The following is a 20335-nucleotide window of genomic DNA, read 5'->3' as shown; positions in this document are numbered from 1 at the left end:
TGTTATTCCTCCTTCAAGAATTATTTTCTCAGGTTAAAATGTGTTCAAGGAATAAAGTTAGGAATTATAATTTGTGTGCATGCGTTGGAACTATTTCTTTCAGTACTCGTGCAGTGTTTATGTCTTAAAATGAGTAAGAGGCTAATAACCCCTGAGACTGGCGGGGAGAGGGGGGTGGAATGAAAGTTTGGTTGTTGGGAAAACAAAGCTTTTGCTAATTTATAGTTGAAAGTAAAATTAAATTGTATTTTTCTGTAATTTTGTAGCTCCTCATTGATTTTCAAAGCAACTACAAGTAATGAACAAATGAGTGGTACTCCTACTTTTCATTATATGTTTGTTATGCAGAATGAATGAACATAAGAAATAGGAGCAGGAGCAGGCCATCTAGCCCTTCAAGCCTGCCCCGCCATTCAATAAGCTCATGGCTGATCTGAAGTGGATCAGTTCCACTTGAATGAAGTCCTAACTATGGGTAACATGATGAGAGCAGTTAAAAAGATTTTATATTTTGTCGTGAATATTGGGAGACTGACAGTCTTCATTCCCTAAAGTGCCTGTTGTGCAATTATATGTCTGATCTCCAAATTAAAGTAATGCAATATCTTCTCCCTTTTGCTTGAAAATTCTAAGATTTTAGTGAATTTTCTTTTAATTGTATCAGAATAATATTTAGTTCTGCTGTGTATTTTTTGTATTGTTTTTCTAATCCAGATTTGCTTTGATTTGTCAACAGGAGTCAAGGTGACATCCTCCGTCCATGTTTTGAAGCTTATAAAACAAGCTGGTGATAAAGTACTGGTTTACTATGAGAGACCTGTAGGTGGACATCAGAATCAACAATGTAGTTCCCTTCAGGATAACTTTGGTCAGCTTGAGGACGGAGGTTTTGGTCCACAGTTTGGTCAGCCAGCATTCGATGATGATGGTGTTTTAGACAGTGCTGATGGGAAAGACATAGATTCTGAATTTGAAGAATTGGTATGCCCTGAGATCAAACCACCACCCACAATATTAAAGGAAGATTTTGCACCAACTAATCAAAGTCCAAAGCGTTCAGTAGCTACACTTGCCACAAAGCCACTCGGATCTATATCTCCCATTCTGAATCGCAAACTAAATTTGGGGAATTATCAAATTCCCCTGAAATCACAGCAAAAAGACATGGTTAAATCTGCTCAACCAAAGTGTTTAGATATCCCTGATGCATCGCAACAGCCAAGTAAGCCAGCACTGGGATCCACAAATAAACCTCCTGTGCCCCCAAGGCCTCAGATTAAGCTTACTTTGGCTCCCTCTGAAACACAGTACCAGCTTGAATCGGGAGATGTTGCTACAGAAAAACTTGACAAACCACCACCTTCCACCAATAGTGCAGAAAAAAGTATGGAAAAGAGTATAGGCAAAAATGTAGATCCAAATGAGGATCTGTCACTGTCCAAGTCGGCAAGTAAACAAGATTCTAAAGATAAAGTTCCTGAAGCTACCTGCAATATACGTGAAGGAACAGAAGATAATCAAATCTGGGAATCACCAGAGATTCTCTACCGCAAGAGATTTGGGAAATGGAGCAAGGCAGCATGTGTATTTGAGGTTGAAAACCACCATAAATATGTCAATGTTGCAATCTGGTGTAAAGAACCCTTTAAACCAGGTGGTCTTATTTGTTTAGGCCATGCGAGTATAAAACTTGAAGAGATAGCAATGGAGTGTCTTTCTACAGCATCGCTGGAGTATCAAGCAACTTTCAGGCTAAGTGCTCCTGAACCCAAAGCTGTTGTTAGTAGGACTGCACTTCGAAATCTAAGCACTCATAAGGGATTCAATGAAAAATTGTGCTATGGTGACATTACACTAAATTTTACATATCTAAAGGAGGGTGATTCAGAAAACTCTAGTGTTCAAGTAGAAAAGGAGAAAGAAAAAGAAGATACTTCACAGGAAGACATTCCTCCTGTCAGTAAGGAGGATTATCATCCACAGTGCTCAGAGAATAAGCATAATTTCCAAGATACTCAGTTTCAGAACCCAACCTGGTGTGATTACTGTAAAAAGAAGGTCTGGACCAAAGCAGCTTCTCAGTGCATGATCTGTGCATTTGTTTGCCATAAAAAGTGCCAGGACAAATGTTTAGCAGCAGAATCACACATGTCTGTTGCTACAGAAAGAAGGGTTGACTTGGAAGCAAAGTCATCCTTTAACAGGTCCACTGGATTAACACGGCATATCATCAATACTAGTTCACGCTTGCTGAACCTAAGGCCAGGACCCAGAGCACGTCTTGCTGATCCTGGAGTTGATTTGGTTGAGCCATCACCAAAGCACACTCCAAACACCTCAGATAATGAAAGCAGTGACACAGAGACTTACAGTGCCAGTAGTCCTTCCAAACGGCTGACTTCTTCCACAGGAACCAAACTACCAGTGAAGAAAGAAGGCGGTCTTGACGATAGTGTATTTATCGCTGTAAAAGAGATTGGTCGAGATCTGTATCGAGGATTACCAACAGATGAACGCTGTCAAAAACTGGAGTTGATGTTGGACAAACTACAAAATGAAATAGACCAGGAACTAGAACACAATTATGCTTTGATGAAGGAAGAGAAGGAGAGCACGGATCCCAGAAAGAAGACGCTCCTGTCTGCTGCCCTTTCAAAGTCAGGTGAACGACTGCAAGCCCTTACGCTGCTCACAATCCATTATAAAGCAGGATATGAGGATTTAGAGTTAAGCGAGAGTGCATCATCTTCAGAACAAGCAAGAAAGGTCACAAAGCTTTCAGATGACATCTTATCCATAACAGCGGATGATATTGACATTGCCAGTCAGATAGATGTGCAGCCATTTACTGATGTATCAAATGAGCAAATTATTGATGATGCTGAATCTCTCTCATGATTTCAATTCAATTTCCCAATGAATGTAGTAAACCAAATTTACTATTCTGTTGATTTTTTTTTGCTTCTGTGCAATAATGCAACTGTTATTCTGTCTTGTGAATTTGACTTTTAATGTGAATATGGTGTCAACAAACTACACAGCCAGTTCAATCTAGGATTTTCCCTCCCCCGCACAAGTTTTTTTTGTTAGAATGTTAGAGAGATATATTTAAATTAATTCTTGGTGTCATGGTACTCTGCAAATGAGTCCGCAATATGTTGGGGAGGTGTATTAAAGTCTCTTTTGGGACCAGGTTTCAGAATTTGAATCATGTCATAAACCTGTAATTCTTTAAGTTCACCTTTTCTTTTGTTCTCTGCGTAGATGTTTCTTTGCCAAACGTGTATCAATATAGCAAATTGTGTGGTGAGCTTTTGTGTCTATTAAAGGTATTTTAGTAAAGCTATGTTTGCTACTATATATGTTTCTTTATGAATATTTGTAATATAAGGGATGACTACTATGAACCTCTGAAGTACTTGTGCAAGAGTGCAAAATAAGGCACTGACACTTTCTCATCTTTATTGAAATAGTGATGTGTATTACAGAGATGTCTATTCAATTCATACTTAACTATGTATTGCATTGTAAAACATGCAACTAAGTTTACTAAGCAGACCTACAGGTATTTAAATTTGATAGAATGTAACATAATTCAAACTGACTTAGCAGCTAGTAATTCTTGCACATGTAGGAAAATTGTTACTGAAAAAATGCTAATTAATTTGAGAGGTTTTCAGTTTGATTTTGTTTAGTAATTGGACCTTAGTGTTCCCCTTCTCCACCCCAGCAGAATGAAGAATTGGGTGTCTAGAACATGAGCACTGCCCAATAAATATGATATTGCGAAATTGTTGTTTTTTGTAACCTCATTTAATTTTATATATAGTTCTTTTAAAATGATTGATTTTCTCTTTGTATACCAGTTTAACCCAAAGTAACATCAGCAGGCCCCATTGTGCTGATGCATTGGACTCTCAAATCAAGACCAAAATTTCAGTGCAAAAGCACTTCCCACCACACAGATCTTTCGCTGTTACCCTTTAATTATTGCCTTTTCAAGAGTATATCCAATTCCATTTTTAAAGTTATCATTGTTTTGTTTCCTTCACCCCTTCAGACAGTGTATTCTAAATAATAACTTGCTGTGTAAATAGACCTTTCATTTTCACTGTGCTTCATTTGCCTATTGCCATAATTTTTTTTGAACTTATTCATTCATGGGATGTGGGCATCACTGGCTAGACCAACATTTATTGCCCACTCCTAATTGCCCTTGAGGACATGGTGGTGAACCACTGGTTATTAAGCCACCCATCAATAGAAACAGTTTCTTCATCTTAGCCCTATCAAGTCTCCTTTTGCCTTGTCTGCTCTGTGGAGAACAATACCAGCTTCTATAGTTTCTCCACATTATTGAACTCCCTCTTTATAAAAAAAAGTTCATTAGTTTCACAAGTAGGCTTATGTTAACACTGCAATGAAGTCACTGTGAAAATCCCCTAGTTGCCACACTCCAGCACCTGTTCGGGTACACTGAATGAGAATTTAGCATGGCCAGTGCACCTAACCAGCACATCTTTCAGACCATGGAAGGAAACCGGTGGACCTGTAGGAAACCCACGCAGACACAGGGAGAATGTGCGCAATCCACACAGACAGCGACACGTGCAGGGAATCGAACTTGGGTCCGTGGAGCTATAAGGCAGCAGTGCTACCCACTGTGCATCATGCTGCCCTAGAATGATACCATTCTTGTAAATCTCCCCTTAAAAATCGATGTGAAATAGTTTGAGTATCCAGGTGAAAAATATTGATACCAAGGAACAGAACACTTTTTATTTTGGCCATCTTTATAACATATGCCACAGTTAAATGTAAAGCCCCCATTTCTCTGTTGCTCTGCTTAGTTCAATCTTAGATGAGTAATCCACACCAGTGTGAAATGTTTCCACTTTCTACACTGGCCAACGATAACCACCAAGGAAAACTGACAAACTGGGAGCAGTCTTGTTGAATTAGCTTGGGACCTCACATTTATTTCACAGTAGCTGGAGGAAACGTTCGTTGCATCAGCTAGAGCTGGATGAAAACATCCAGATGAAGAACCAATGCATCCTAACCCCATTCCCCAAGGTATCAACATTTGAACAAATGTGTTAACAGTTGCACAAATACTAACATAAATTATTTTTTTCCTCACCAATCCACAATGATAATGAGTATAATGAACTTTGCCTAGGAAGAAACTTCATTGGAATATTCCTACATAAACAAAATCAATTAATTAGAAAAAAAATCAATTTGTTTATAAACACCAATTTTTCATTGTATGACAAATATTGCTGAAATATGAGTCTAAAGAATATCACATTTGGCAAAATACTGTTGATTTTCAAATATGATCTATGTTTTGCCCCAAGTCATTTGTTCACGGCAGAACTGATAATATACAAAGTGAAATGTTCCTAATTTTCCTTGGGTATTGATTTACATAATCCACCATACGCTTGGGAAAAGTCAATTTTTGACCAATTTTCATCGAAATTTGCTTAGCTACAAGAGTGTTTTGGTCTCTTCAATTATCAAAAAATTATGAGCCAAAACAATTTGATTGATTTAAGATGTAATTCATGATTCACTTGAATAAATTTAAAAATTAGATCAATTGCCCAATCTTATGTACAAACGTTATTGTATAGGGAAAATTTGAGTCTATCAGCTTAGAAAATATTTTCTGCATGTTATCCATACACCTTCTCAACAAATTTCCTTCTTTGTGCTCAACTCTTGGTGACTTATTGTGTTGCAACTTGATAAGTAGCAACAAGTTTCTGGCCTCTTGTCAAACTAGTTATTCTATAACTTGAGCTGATAAACAAATAGGCCAATTAATTTTCTTGGGGAAAAATGACATCAATTATACTTCCACCCACTCTTGAGATCAGATAGCACTACAGACAGTGACTTCATAGGTATGTATGTCTCGGTGCTTCTATGAAGTCCCCAAGATGTTAAAATTAGGTCCCAGGCTAATAGCAATCAAACATTTAATGCTTTTGCTTTAAATTTCTCAGTTTGAATGGAAACTTTAAGCCATTTAAATAGGTTAGTTGTTCTGCTGGAAGAGTGGACACGAGTTTTATATGAAAGCATTAAGCATGCATCAGCTACCATATTATGGATTTATTTCAGACCCTAGATGAGCAATGCTACATCATAGCCTCCTACGGGCCTAAATGATTTAAAAGGGAGCTAAATGAGTTTCTGTTCAAGGCTTTATCTCACTGTGCTAAAGGTATGTTGGCTGATGTGCCATGCACTTCCTGAAGTCTTCTAAGGAACTTGTTTTCATTGCTTTTGGGTTTGAATAATTTATTTTTCCCTGATACTTTTTCAGCTCTTTTGCATCTACCAGGCATTCACTTGGGTAGAAAAATCGTGATGCTTCAAATACAATACAACTTTGTGAGACAAGCTTGATGGGGACAGTTGATCTTTTCCAATCTATTATTTTAGTATGTAGCAGCCACATACAATAATGTAAAAAAGGAAGACAATTCCACTTGTTCTAATTTCTTTGCTAATGTTTTAGAAACTATTAAATATAATCAGATATCTAAGAATACAAAATAATACATTTCAAAGTGGGACCATACCCAAATAACAGCTAAATTAATAAGACAGTGACATTTTATTTAGAATACTTTTATTATAGACATTTGTCCAGGAAAGTGAAGGTACATACACCCACATACACATCTGATTGCAGATTAAGAGCCCACTTATTGATGATCAGAATATGTTGTATATATCTTTATTTATCTTTTCCCATCTGTTACACTGCACAAAGCGGCCAACTGTCCGATCTGTCTGTGAACAGTGATTATATTTGCATGAACAGGATATGTTATCTTAACCATAAGTTGATGTTTCATCACTGTGCAATAAGAGCCATTTATAAAAGCCTACTTTAAGTATTCATGAACTCTGTTGACAGAAACAAGTCATCCAGGATAATTTAAAGCATGGATTGTGAACGTGCATCATTGTACTTGCATGTATGATAGACTTTAAGTTTAATTGCTACCAGGCAGTAGTGTACAACATTAGTCAATGTAGAGCATTAATGCAGTACTGATGTCTCCACATATCTAATCCATGTACGTTAAATTTAATGAAGGCACAAATATTTTGCGTTATAGAACAGAAAGATGATTAGCCACAATATATACATGTATAGTTTTTAGAAAAAATGTTCAGGATTGCATTTGATCTAGCTAACAATTTTCACGTTTTACTGCTATCTAAATATCCTTTATATCAAATTTACTGTTGAATCACTGTGTGCAACTTTATCAGTGCAAAGAATGTGATGCCTTTTATAGAAGAGGGGGAGGTGTTGTTATCTATCTCTTTAAATACCAAGGAAATGTTAACCTCATTCATTAAGTTTTTAGTTTGAATATTGCCGAGAAGGAGACATGTTGTTGAAGTTTTTCATCTTGCACTCATCAGGACAGATTCATAAAAATACTAATTGTAAAGGGAATTACAATTTATACTGCACGAGAAGAAAATATTGATTGGTAGAGGTGTTGTCATGGGGGAACGTACTACTTCCAATCAGAGTCCACATGTCAACCAGTCAGCACACTCTTCTCCTGCAGCACAAGTTGTTATTCCCTTTACGATTGGTATTCCTGGGAGTATTCTGATGATGGCAAGACAACAAAACTTTGACAGTGTCTCTCTTTTCAGCAGTCATTGTTTTTTTTCAAATTTATAGCTGCTTGACTCTGAACTTTACTGTGAATTTTCAATAAATAAGCATGTTGCGAATATTCTACAGTTATTAAGTTATCTCATATCTGGACATAAAATAAACTGTCCCAATCCATAAATCTGATTCATAAAATTGGATTGGTCTTGAAGCATTTAATATCAGGGCGTCAGAATTAAAACATTTTTTAGAAACAAACTGCTTACATCTATGAACTTTTCATATTTGAATAGCTGAATGTATTGGCTTGTTTTCACTAATAAATACACAAGTATAAAATATACCACAATACGTAAAATTAAATGTTTCATAAATTTGTCATTGAGTAAAAAGAAAAATATGGAATAAATGTCCCCATTGATGTGATAAGGCTGCTGGCAATCAATTTTACTAGGCCAACATTCTGTATCCCAAATGGTTTGCCTGCTCCCCCTCTCCCCCCAACCATGATTCTACTAGGTTTTTATATGGGTAAATGAAGTTACAGCTTTGGTATTTTTAATGATTGAACTATAAACAAAGATTAGGTATTACTACATATCGGACAAAATTTTAAAGGACAATTCACAAAAACACTCCATATTATACATTAAAATATATACTGAAAAGAATATGGCTCCAATTATTCATCACTCTCAGACTCTTCCTCATCATCAACCACAGGGGTATTCTGAAAGTGGTCCTGAGTTGTGTACATTTTGGTTTTAACAGGGCAATTTTGATTCATCAAAATAGCCTAAAATAAAATAAATTTGTGTTACTGTGTGAAGGATTTTAGCAATCTAAGGTAACCATTACTAAATTGTTTACTGCTTCTTACCATCTTTTCTTCCTTGGCAGGAGGGCTTCGAAGGAAAAAGCACAGTGGAGCATATAGTATGTCAATGATACCAATCATTGTCATTAACCAAGGGAATCCTATTGATTTAGCAATGGCTCCGCCACTTGAAGGTCCTGTAAAGGATATAATAAATTAGAGAAAACACAGTATGCTAGCAGCAATACATTGAGGTAAAGAGTTTATTTGCAGCCTGAGGAATTCCTTAAAAATGTAACCCAGCAATTTAGTAAACTTTGATGTTGGTTTAAAATTCTGTCTTCGCCCATCTTTTCATACTCGAATGATCACACTGGTAAATGGACCCTTTTGTTCACATTTGTACAAAACATTTGCTGGCATGTACACGATGGGCCAAATGGTCTTTTGTGTCATAAATTTCTATGACTTAACAACATTGCTTTGGTAATGGTTAAATATCTGATTCAAACAATGCTAATTATACTTCTATTATTTTTAACCTTAGATTCAAAATTCAAATGTTCCGTGTATAGACGTTAAATACAAAGCTAATGTCTGTTGATAAGCAGGAGCAACTAATTATTTTTCATGCGATCATATCTTTCTACCCACGTTAGCTGCAAGTATCCCCTACCTAGTTGGAGTAGGCCAGTTATAAAATCTCATTGGTATTCTGAAGATATAAACATGAATCAAGCCTGAACCTTCTATAAAACAAATCATATTCATGTAGCATTCTTCCTTAGATGATCAGTGATTTACCATAAATTGCCGATTTTGCTGAGACATGCTACAGAATAGCTAGTGTGGTAAGTCAAGAAATGTTGTACTTGTGCATATTCAGTATGTTGGTCTGAGATTGAACTGGGTGATCTTTAGAGCAAAATAGAGGAGTTAATTTACTGTACCTGCTCGGCAGGAAACGGCAGTGAGTTGGCTGCTAGTTTTACATCAGGCTGATTGGCAAGCCAAAGCAAAGGGATTTTGGGCAGGATGTAAAGTGAGAGGTCGACTAACCATCACCTATTTTCTGCCCCAAAGAACAGTTGCAATTTGTCCAGGGATAAAGTCATTCAGCATCCAAAAAGAGCATCTTACTTGGGCTCTATCCCCATAACCCCATATATTTCACACAGCTAATCCATCTAATCTACACATCCTGGGACACTAAAGGACAATTTAGCATGGCCAATCAATCTAACCTGCACATCTTTGGAGATGCTAACAGGTGTCACTTTGAGTACAAACATTTTCAAAAGTCAATTACAAGAACATAATCAAATACCATTCAACAAGGTAATTGCATAGCTATGAAGTAGCAAATGCAAAAAGTTAAGATATACAAGGTATCTGTTCCATTACAGTTGCTAAATATCCTTTGACTGTAAAGCTGCTTACAAGATAAACTTTACAAATTGGATGAAAATTAAAAGGAACTGAAGTAGCATTGTTTAACACAAACTACACCCTAAATGTACCATTAAAACCTGTGTGTGGTCACATAAATGTCAACACAAGACCTCACTCTCCAGTTAACTGAGTTCAGACTAAACCTGTTCATGTGTGAACCAGCTTGGTCATATTAATATTATTCCAGGTTTGAAGCCTTATGGTTTAGGTTTTTTAGATCACTAGGCCATAATGTGGCAGTTAAGACTGTGCCTATGGAATGGAGATCAAGTAAAAGACTGCAGTTTCTAATTCTTTGCATAATTTTTAATTGAATTTATACAGTGTATATTTCATATTGCGGACAAGATTGTTTCATAGACAAAAAAGTTCTGCCCAGCTAAGCACATTGAAAACCATGCATGTATCAGATTATAGGAAAATCTGAAAAGGAGTAACTTTCTCTCCAATCATTACTTTATATTCTCTGTAGTTGCAGGAAACCTAGGTAAATCAAACCACGGTTTGACGTTATTTAGCACAATTTTTAATGAAAAAGTAACCATCACTTTAACTGTGGTGCCAGCTCTTAATTAATTCTGCAATGAGTAGTCTTCGATTTGCTCAGTTGTGAAAAAAAATTATACCCGAAATTATTCAGCTGATTGATCAGCATCTACACACAAACAGATTTTTTAAAGTGAGTTATTCATTATACAGTCAGTATTCCAACTAAGAGAGCTAATTTATTTAAGGGATGAGAATCAATGGACCATATGGTCTTTTCTCATCTCTGCATTTTGTCATGTTTTTAGCTGTTATCAGGCAATTGTTGGCTGTCCCCTTGTTAAACATGGTTAAACCAAAGAAATCAGGTCAGCATGGATTAGTCTGTTTACATTGTGTTGCACATTCAACACAGACTCCCAAATGTGCTGTTTGGATTTCCTTTGATCTCTGTTTAACAAGAATACTTAAGGCCGATTCTAGAACTCCATTCTGGCTGCTTCAGGCTTTGTATCTCAAGTATAACTGAAACTGGGTCAAAGGCACACTTCGTAGTGTCACCTCTTCTCCAAGATGAAAAAGAATGGAACTGCAATTTATTACTGGCCTTTGTGTGAAAGTTCATTTTACCTGATAAAGGTTGTAATAGGAGGCTGAGAATATAACAGCAATTCAGCACCATGCTGCTCCAAGCAGCTGCAGAGCCCCACAAAGGTCTGCAATATAATAGTGCTGTGACACATCGGAACACAGCCACAGTTTTTAAGTCTGGTTGGTGGGTATTTTGTTTCTGTTTTCCTAACACACATCAGCCACAACTAAGAGATGGTAGAATAAGGCATTTGATCCCGGCCTCTCTGAATACCTTTCTGTCCTGGCCACAAGAAAATATGCAAGCAAAACTTTTCATCATTGATCATTTCCTTGTTTTTATTCATTTGTGGGACATGGGTATCACTGGTTGATCAGTATTTATTGCCCATCCCACGTTGCCTGAAGGCAGTTTAGAGTCAACCATATTGCTGTGGCTCTGGAGTCACATATCAGGCAGGCTAGGTAAGAATGGCAGATTTCCTTCACTGGAGGACATTAGTGAACCGGATGGGTTTGTTTGACAATTGTTTCATAGTCATCAGATTCTTAATTCCAAATTTTGCTCCTTGAATTCAAATTCCACCATCTGCCATGGCAGAATTCAAAACCTGGTCCCCAAAATATGGCTTCTGGATAACATTCCAGTGATAACACTAGGCCACCTGTTCCTCTCCAGAATATTAGATACAAGAAGCATTATGAGAGAGGAAGTACTGGAGGGTGTACAATGGTTAATACTGCTGCCTCACAGCACCAGGGATCCAGGTTCAATTCTGGCCTTTAGTCACTATTTGTGTAGTTTGCACATTCTCCCCGTGTCTGCATGGGTTTTCTCTGGGTGCTCCAGTTTCCTCCCACACTCCAAAGATGTGCAGGTTAGGTGGATTGGCCATGGTAAAACTGTGGGGCTGCAGGGACAGGGCGGAGGGAAGGGGGCCTTGATGGGATACATTTTAGGATGCTTGGTGCAGATCGGTGGGCCGAATGGTCTTGTTCTGCACTGTAGGGATTCTATGGGCTAGCATTCTTGAAGGTGGATAAATCACCAGGACTGGATGGATTTTATCCTAGGCTGTTGAAAGAAGGCAGGGAGGAAATAGTGGATGCTCTAAAATTCCTCACTAGATACAGGTGAGGAGCCAAAGATTGGAGGTCTGTGAATGCTGAGACATTATTTAAAAAGGGCACAAATGAGAGGCCAGAAGATTATGGGCCATGGGCAAGTCATTCAAAACAATTCTGAGAGACAGGATAAATTATTGCTTAGAAAGGCATGGATTGATCAAGGATAGTCAGCATGGTTCTGTTAGGGGGAAGTCATGTTTTACCAAGTTAATAGAATTTTTTGAGGAAATAATGAGGAGGATTAATGAGAGTAGCCCAATGGATATTGGCTACATAGATTTCAGTAAAGTATTTGACAAGGTTATGGCAGACTAGTCAGAAAAGTGAGATCTTATGACATGGGGGGGAAGTGACAGGTTAGATCCAAAATTGGCTCAGTGATAGGAAACAGAGTAAAAGTCAGTGAATGTTTTTGCAAGTGGTGTTCTATAGTGCGCAATAGAGCTCGGGCCCTTGTCTAAATCATTTACAACAATGTGGGTGATTGGGAACTTTGACACAACTATGACACAAAAATTGGTTGCATTGTTGTTAATGAAGAGGATAGCTGTCAACTCCATAATAATATTAATGGCTTAGCTGAGTGGACATTGAAAAGGCAAATGGAATTCAAAGCGGAGAAATGTGAGGGAATGCATTTGGGGAGGGCAAACAAATCAGGGAATACTCAGTAAACGAGAGAAGATATTGAGAGAAGTTAAGGAAGTGAGACACCTTGGAGTGCACGTCCACAGTCATTGAAGATGGCAGGATGAGTGGACAAAGTAGTTAAGAACCCATGTGCAACCCTTTTCTTTATTGGGTGAGATGTTGATTACAAAAACAGGAATGTAATGATGGAACTGTATAAAACTCATTAAAACAATTCTGGTCATCACATTATAGAAAAGATAGACTTTCTAGCTCGAGAGAACATGCAGGAGATTTGCAAAACCGTTACCAGGACTTTAAAATTGCAGCTATGAGAAGAGATTGGAAAGGCAAGGGCTTTTCCTGGTAAAGAAGCTGGTGATACCGATTTTCTTTCCACCCCTCATCACTGCGCCCAAGTTCGAGAAATGAACTTGTATTTTCTCAAACTGCATTGCTTTTCTAAGTTTTTATTGCAATTCTTTGTGTAATATGAACTTGAATCAGTGTGCATTTCCAAGTATTATTAAAGGGAAATTTATCGATTATTATCGATGTCTAGGCAATTTTACTCTTGCGTTGTTCTTTCAGAGAAGTAGTTGACCCTGTCTGCTGAATTAGACAATGAAGCTTCGCCATGAAATAGGGAAACAGACACTTGTGCCAACTATTTCGTAAAATGTGGGGCAGTGTCAGTCGCATTGAAAACTGGCACTTCTACATTCACACACCTTCACTTTGAGAATCTCAAAACTATTCCAAAAGGATGCCCATTGCTCTTCAAAAGCTGCCTCTTAATAGTTGTTCAATAAAAAAGAAATAAAACTTGCATTTCTGTAGTGCACTTCATGACCACATAATGTCTCAAAGTATTTAACAGCCAATGAAGTAGTCACTAATGTAGGGAATGTGGCAGCCAATTTGTACACTGCAAGCTCCCACAGATAGCAATGTGATATTGAACCAGATAATCTATTTTTGTGAAAACAATTAAGGATTGAATATTGACCAAAACACCAGGGATAACTCCCTTGTGCTTCTTTGAATTGGAAGTTGGATCTTTTATGTTCACCTGAGAGGGCAGGTAGAGCCTCGGGTTAGCCTAATCCTGACAGTTTTTTTTTATTTACTTGTTTACAGGATGTGGGCATTGCTGGCTAGGCCAGCATTTATTACCCTCCCTTGAAGGTGGTGGAGAGCTGCCGCCTTCAACTACTGCAGTCCATATGGTGTAGGTACATTCAAAGTGCTGTTCCAAAGGGATATCCATCATTCTCATGCCGTGACTATGAACGGATGGCGATAAAGTTAATATAGTTCCAATTCGTGTTCATGACCATGTTAGGCTTGGAGGGGAATTTGCATGTGGTGATGTTCCCATGCATCGGCTATCCACCTCCAACTCGGCATGGATTTTGAAGGCGCTGTTAAAGAAACCTTGGTGCAGTGCAGTTACGTAGTTAGTGTGCTCTGCTACTTGCTATGTAGAGAAGTGGAGGGAGTGAGTGTTGAAGGAGAGTTTTCCTTTTGATTCCCATCAACTCCAGTTTTGCTAGGATTCCTTGATGCTGCATTCATGCAGCCTTGATTTCAAAAGTAGTCATTTTCATCTTGCCTCGAGTTCACCTTTTCTGTCTCCTATTTTGAGTAATAGGGCAGGCAATGGCGTAGCAGTAACATCACTAGATGTGTACACCAAAGGCCCAAGCTAATGTTCTGGGGGACATGGGTTTGAATCACACCACCACAGCTAATGGAATTTAATTTCAGTTAATAAATCTGGACTTAAAAAGCTAGTTTCAGTAACAGAATCATAGAATCCCTACATTGCCTTTCAGCCAATCAGGTGGCCATGAAGCCACGATTGTCATAAAAACCTATCTGGTTCACAAAGTAAATCTGCCGTTCTAATCTGGTCTGTCTTACATATGACTCCAGGCCCACAGTAATATGGCTGACTCTTAAATGCACTCTGAAGTGGCCTAGCAAGTTGTATCAAAACTGCTACAAAGTCGACCAAAAGCAACAAAACCATATGGATTACAAATAGTAATGTCATTGGTTATCGGGGGCAATGGCTGGGTTTTCTCTTGTTGGAGATGGTTATTACCTGGTGAATTTTACTTGCCCCTTCTCAGCCTGAATATTGTCCACGTATTGCTGCGTATGAACTTGGATTATTTCAGTCAAGGACTCTCTGCAGTACTGCACTGGAGTGTCAGCCTTGACTTGAGTAACAACAGACTTTTTGGACAAAATTGTTGTTATCTATGACACTCCGAATGTGACAGAAGTCTTTTGATAGCATTTACGAGTCAGAGCACAGGATTTTCATGATGTGACTGAAGACAGTCATCAAAGAATCACAGAAACCCTACAGTGCCGAAAGAGGCCATTTTTCCCATCGAGTCTACACCAACCACAATCCCACCCAGGCCGCAGCCCCATCTCCCTATATATTTACCCGCTAATCCCTCTAACCTATGCATCTCAGGACTCTAAGCGGCTAATTTGTTTTTAGCATAGCCAGTTAACCTAACCCACACGTCTTTGAACTGTGGGAGGAAACCCATACAGACATGAGAATGTGCAAACTGTACACAGACAGTCCTCCACAAGAATAAAGGCATCTGATGCAGAAGGTGCTCAGAGTTCTAGCATTGGTTTAAGTCAGTAGTTACGCTGTTCTGATGAGAATTTGGAAAATTGTACAGCTGTTGGCTAGATTTGAACCATTGGATGATTGGATCTTGACCAAAGACTTAAAACTGGACAATCGGATATTAGATGCTATTTACTTTGTTCTGATTAGTTGATACTTTTCTCTCCCAACGTCTCCCATATAAACACCAATTATTTGAACATTTCAGACTCATCAGAATATGCAGGGGTGCAGATGAAAGGCAGAAAAATAGCACTAAGTCATGATGTTTGTTTGGAATGCCAGTGCAGGCACCATGGGCCAAATGGCAGCCTCCTGTGCTGTAACAATTCTGTATCTTGTAGATACCACATAAAACTTGAGTTCTTGCCATATTATGGATGATTGGTTGTGCAATCCAATAAGATTCCTAGCAAAATAACTTTTGAAGTCCTCCAAGAAAATCAGGTCTGAGTATGAACTTCCAACCAATAGCTCATTGTGGATACCTAGGCTTTCTTTTTACAGGAGTATTGAGTCCCCTCTTTTTTGCAACATTGTCAAATAAGATTGCTTTGCATTGGAGTGGTATTTGGTTCGTAGTTATCCCTCAGTCACCAATAAAAACAGAATAACTAATGATTTACTTCATTGTTGAAACTTATGCACAAATTAGCTACTGCAATTAGATACTGCATTATACTTCAAAAGTACCTCTTTTGCTGGGAAGTGTTAGGATGTCTGATGAACCATCAATTGGCATGGCAATGTAATACCTGCTTTTATTCAGGCCTTACAGAACATTCTCTATGATGTAGTGTTCAATAAAAAGACCCTGGAGTCTCATTGCTACAATAGGCTTGCTCCCTTCTAGGGCCATCTAGTGTTCAATCAACAACATCCAAGTATAATACATACCATTAAGGACTTAGAATTGCTAAATTAATGCAAGCTATTTGATTTGTTGCCTTACAAGCAAGTTATTAAACTTTTTTTTGATTCCCAACAATATTGTATAAACTTACCTAATGCAAACCCCATGCAAAATGCCACATCGGCAATGGCGTAAACACTTCCGTACACAGAGACGTGACGCAAATCCACCAGGTAACCCATAATAGGCATCATGGAAGAATCTACCATTCCTAAAAGGATTATTGATTAGAGATGACAGATTGGAGATAACAGATTAGAGATGAAAGCTTAGGAAAGGCAAATTAACCATAATCAGGTATGCCAATGATTCATAACATTTTATTAAAAAGACAAGGTGATCAAAATTAAAATACTGTTAAAATAAACATTAATGTGCTGAAAATGTCATTTTCAGAATTATAATCTTTCCACTTTGACAAAATTTGATAAAAGGTCAACGAGCTAAAATATTAACTCTGTTCCTCTGTCCACAGATGCTGCCTGACCTGCTAAGTATTTCCAGAGTTTGCTGTTTTTATTTAAATTTAGAGTTGTCAAGTTTTTTTTAAAATTGAGAGATCATTTTTAAATGTGGAGTTAAAATTCAGATACATAATACATGCATAGATGTACACATTTTACTCTATTAGGAATTAATTCCCAAATATTTATATAGTTTAACATAACAGATGGTCTAACCAATGTTTAAAAGTATATTTATTTACTTTATTAAATAATCATACTGTCCTAGGCAAGAGTAAGACTGAATAGTACTGGTGTCAAAAGTATAAACTCAATGATGCAGTAAGTTGGAACATTGTCCTTTTACCTTCGAGACTTGTGGGTTTCAATTTACCTTTGCTGATGATATTGAAACTTTGGGCGTGATTTTCCGCTGCGCTCACCCTGACTGAAACCAGAAGATCCCTCAATATCAACAGACCTTTGCGTGATCCTTCCCCCCACCTGCTACAATTGCTATGGTTGATGTGACAGGAAAATTCTACCTTTTGTCATAACTTTTTTAATTGAGAAATGCATGCTTCCCTCAGCCTGAATTTCTGTGGCATTATGAGAAATGTACATCATGTAATGTTACAAAATTGATGCAGTAGACAAAGCATTTTTAGGAATAGAAAAGACTCTGATCTGTGTGTGTTTTTTGTACAGATCAGCCTCACCTTCCAATTTCTCACCATACCATTTAAACAAATCTCTCTAGAAATACACCCAATAATTGACAACATTTTCCAATTGTAATTTCAGTGATGCACATTGCACCCTATTAGGGACTGATCTCAGGTCCATACATGTAATATAACATCACCCTAAGACTGAAGTTTATATTTCATTTGACACACTCAATCCTGGAATTAGGGGACTTAATAGTCTTCATTGGTAACTTTTGCATTTAAATGGAAATAATACCACTTCAAGCGAACCCTACAGAGCAGAAGGAGGCTATTAGGTCCACCGAGTCTGCATAGACCACAGTCCCATCCAGGCTTTATTCTTGTAACCCCACATATTTACCCTGCTAATCCTCCTGACACTAGGATCAATTTAGCATTGACAATCAACCTAACCCGCACATTTTTGGATTGTGGGAGGAAACCCATGCAGACATGGGGAGAATGTACAAACTCCACACAGACAAATAACCTGTGACACTTTGCAAGATTGCATTTCTAACTTATGCTGATTGGAGCTGATCTAAACTTCAGACAAGACCCTCTCTCACAAGATGGTATTCTGCATGTTGCCCTTTAGTTAAGATGCCATTGTCTTTGCTCACCTATAGCAAAACCAACTCCAAAATTTGGTACAATGAGTCCATATATATTTTTGGCAAGTGGTACCTGTAATTAATGAAGCAGACATGTTAATTATATTGCAAAATGACTAACTTCTCAATTTTATTGATGCAATTTCTTTAATAAATGCTTTAGTTCCATTTCAGCACCACTTTGATCTTTTACAATTCTAACTTGTGGAGATGTTTCACAAAGTGGTCACCTAGTCTGAACTTTATCTCCCCATTGTAAAGGAGACCACAATATGAGTAGTGAATATAGTATACTAAATTGAAAGAAGTACAAGTGAATCACAGCCTTATCAGGAAATAGGCCTTGGATGATGAGAGGGAAGGAAATATCGGTGATATCTGTAACTTTATTTGCTATCCTATATTGTGTCTCTTCACCAATTCTAAAATCTTTTATTAACACTAAAAGCATGGGTCTACTCTATACATTCTTCTACCTTAATCCCTTGTCTATATCTCATTCGCTTCTTGAACTAGCTGTAAAAATTAAAATCAAGGAACAAGATTTCAGTGGCCTTTACTTTTGTGATTTGCTGTCTGAGAATTTTTCAATTTGATTGGTTGCTTATTTTGCTTGATGACAGGTGTTACTAGGCACCTAAAAATCCCTGTGATTTGGTGCCAGATTCAAACTGATACTGGATAAGAGAAACTCTGCAACAGAGATGGACAGTTCCTTGAAGGTCAGCAGCAAGCACAGTTGTTTTGCTGCTGACTGCAAATGAATGTGTGTCAAAATAATGACCGTCTGCATGTATTTAAAAAGCATGGCTGTTCATTATGCACTAAGAATGTAAACTTATATATAAAATAATTTTCCTTAAACTGTGGAATATAATTTACAGGAAACTCATTCAACATTAAATCCATTTATTAGTGTTCACAAGAATGAAAATATGCCTTAGGTGTAATGTATTTTAGACTATGGCCTCTGTCACAAAAACAGGATAAAGTCCCAACAATTAACTGGAGAAGGTTAATTAAAGTTAAAAGCCATTAATACATTTCAGGAATTAAAAATGTACCACATTTAGTGAAAGGGGATTAAAATGAACTTCAAACTGACTTCATTACAGCAACTCATTTGATTAGCCATTATTATTGTCAAACTTACACAAACAATGCTTATTCCAACGATTATCATCCCAAGGAGAGAACACAACCACCTGAAGAAGAGATGAGAACTGCTGAGTACTGGCAGGATTTAGTAGCGATAACCACTCAAGTGCTTTCATATCCAGAAGCTGGCTTTCCTTTAATCTGACTGCTGTCTGAGAGATGGCTTGGTCTGGCAGCCAATGTTATAAATTTTCTTTCATAAAATAAACCATATGATTTCATTTCCTGAGCAGGCAGACACATACAACATTAGATTATTAAATATACTTTAAGACAGGAACCACTGGATATCTATTGATCTGTTCTTATTATTAAAGTAATCAAAATCCATTGCACAGATTGCAAAACCTACATGCTCAATAAATGGTCCACAAGGTAATTTCCTACCTGCCCATTTTGTGTGCAAGGATACCAAAGATGTTAGTTCCAATTAAATACGAGACGCTTGCTGGAACAAAAGCGATGCCTGAAAACCGCAATAAAGCTTATCAGTATTAGTGTCACTCAGACGTAATGAAATCACAACCTGCAAGAAGCAGGTATCGATAACTGGAGAGGTAATAAAATGCTGCAGTATGAATAAACAGTTCTAATTTCCTATTGAAGGCTTAGCTAGAACAACAAAAGAACACAAATAATATTTGTATAATGATACCTCTTTTTGAAAATAGTCTTTTTCTTTCACTGGTTGTTTTTGTACTATATAAAATTTCTCCTGAGAAAGTGTACTATTTGTTGAGCTGCATATTTACTTAACATTAATCCATATTAGCTTGAATACTTCCTTGTTTGGTTAACTGCTGATGATTTAAAACTCTATGCTATGAATTATTAGTATGAATGTTACTTTATGCATGGAAAATGAAGGGTTAGTGCAAGCCAATTGTCTGACTAAATGTTAAAGTGTAATTCTGTTAAAAGACAGGAGTTTGGAAGTAATCAATGTGATTGAACATAAAGTTTATTTATTAGTCACAAGTAGGTTTACATTAACACTGCAATGAAGTCACTGTGAAAATTCCCTAGTTGCCATGCTCCAGCACCTGTTTGGGTACACTGAGGGAAAAT

The 20335-nt window shown here is 37.4% G+C and overlaps 2 protein-coding genes across 2 annotated transcripts in view; one reads left to right on the top strand and one right to left on the bottom strand.

The window, feature by feature from the left end:
* pdzd8 (PDZ domain containing 8) overlaps window positions 1–3785 on the top strand; it is a 199803-nt gene extending 196018 nt beyond the window's left edge. Inside the window, 1 exon segment of the mRNA XM_080205842.1 lies at window positions 737–3785. Within this exon segment, the coding sequence (XP_080061968.1) occupies window positions 737–2898 (2162 nt within the window). The 3' untranslated portion in view covers window positions 2899–3785.
* Window positions 3786–5673: 1888 nt separating this feature from the next.
* slc18a2 (solute carrier family 18 member 2) overlaps window positions 5674–20335 on the bottom strand; it is a 44503-nt gene continuing 29841 nt past the window's right edge. The window contains exons 11-16 of the mRNA XM_080205304.1: window positions 19655–19733; window positions 19263–19314; window positions 18119–18182; window positions 16434–16553; window positions 8544–8677; window positions 5674–8459 (exon numbers count right to left, since the gene is read on the bottom strand). Of these exons, the coding sequence (XP_080061430.1) occupies window positions 8346–8459; window positions 8544–8677; window positions 16434–16553; window positions 18119–18182; window positions 19263–19314; window positions 19655–19733 (563 nt within the window). The 3' untranslated portion in view covers window positions 5674–8345. The remainder of the gene's footprint in view (window positions 8460–8543; window positions 8678–16433; window positions 16554–18118; window positions 18183–19262; window positions 19315–19654; window positions 19734–20335) is intronic.

The sequence above is a fragment of the Carcharhinus amblyrhynchos genome, chromosome 17 (genome assembly GCF_965287045.1).
Source record: "Carcharhinus amblyrhynchos chromosome 17, sCarAmb.v2.hapA, whole genome shotgun sequence".
In the NCBI taxonomy this organism is placed as follows: domain Eukaryota; kingdom Metazoa; phylum Chordata; class Chondrichthyes; order Carcharhiniformes; family Carcharhinidae; genus Carcharhinus; species Carcharhinus amblyrhynchos.
This window is presented reverse-complemented; position numbering and strand designations above follow the sequence as displayed.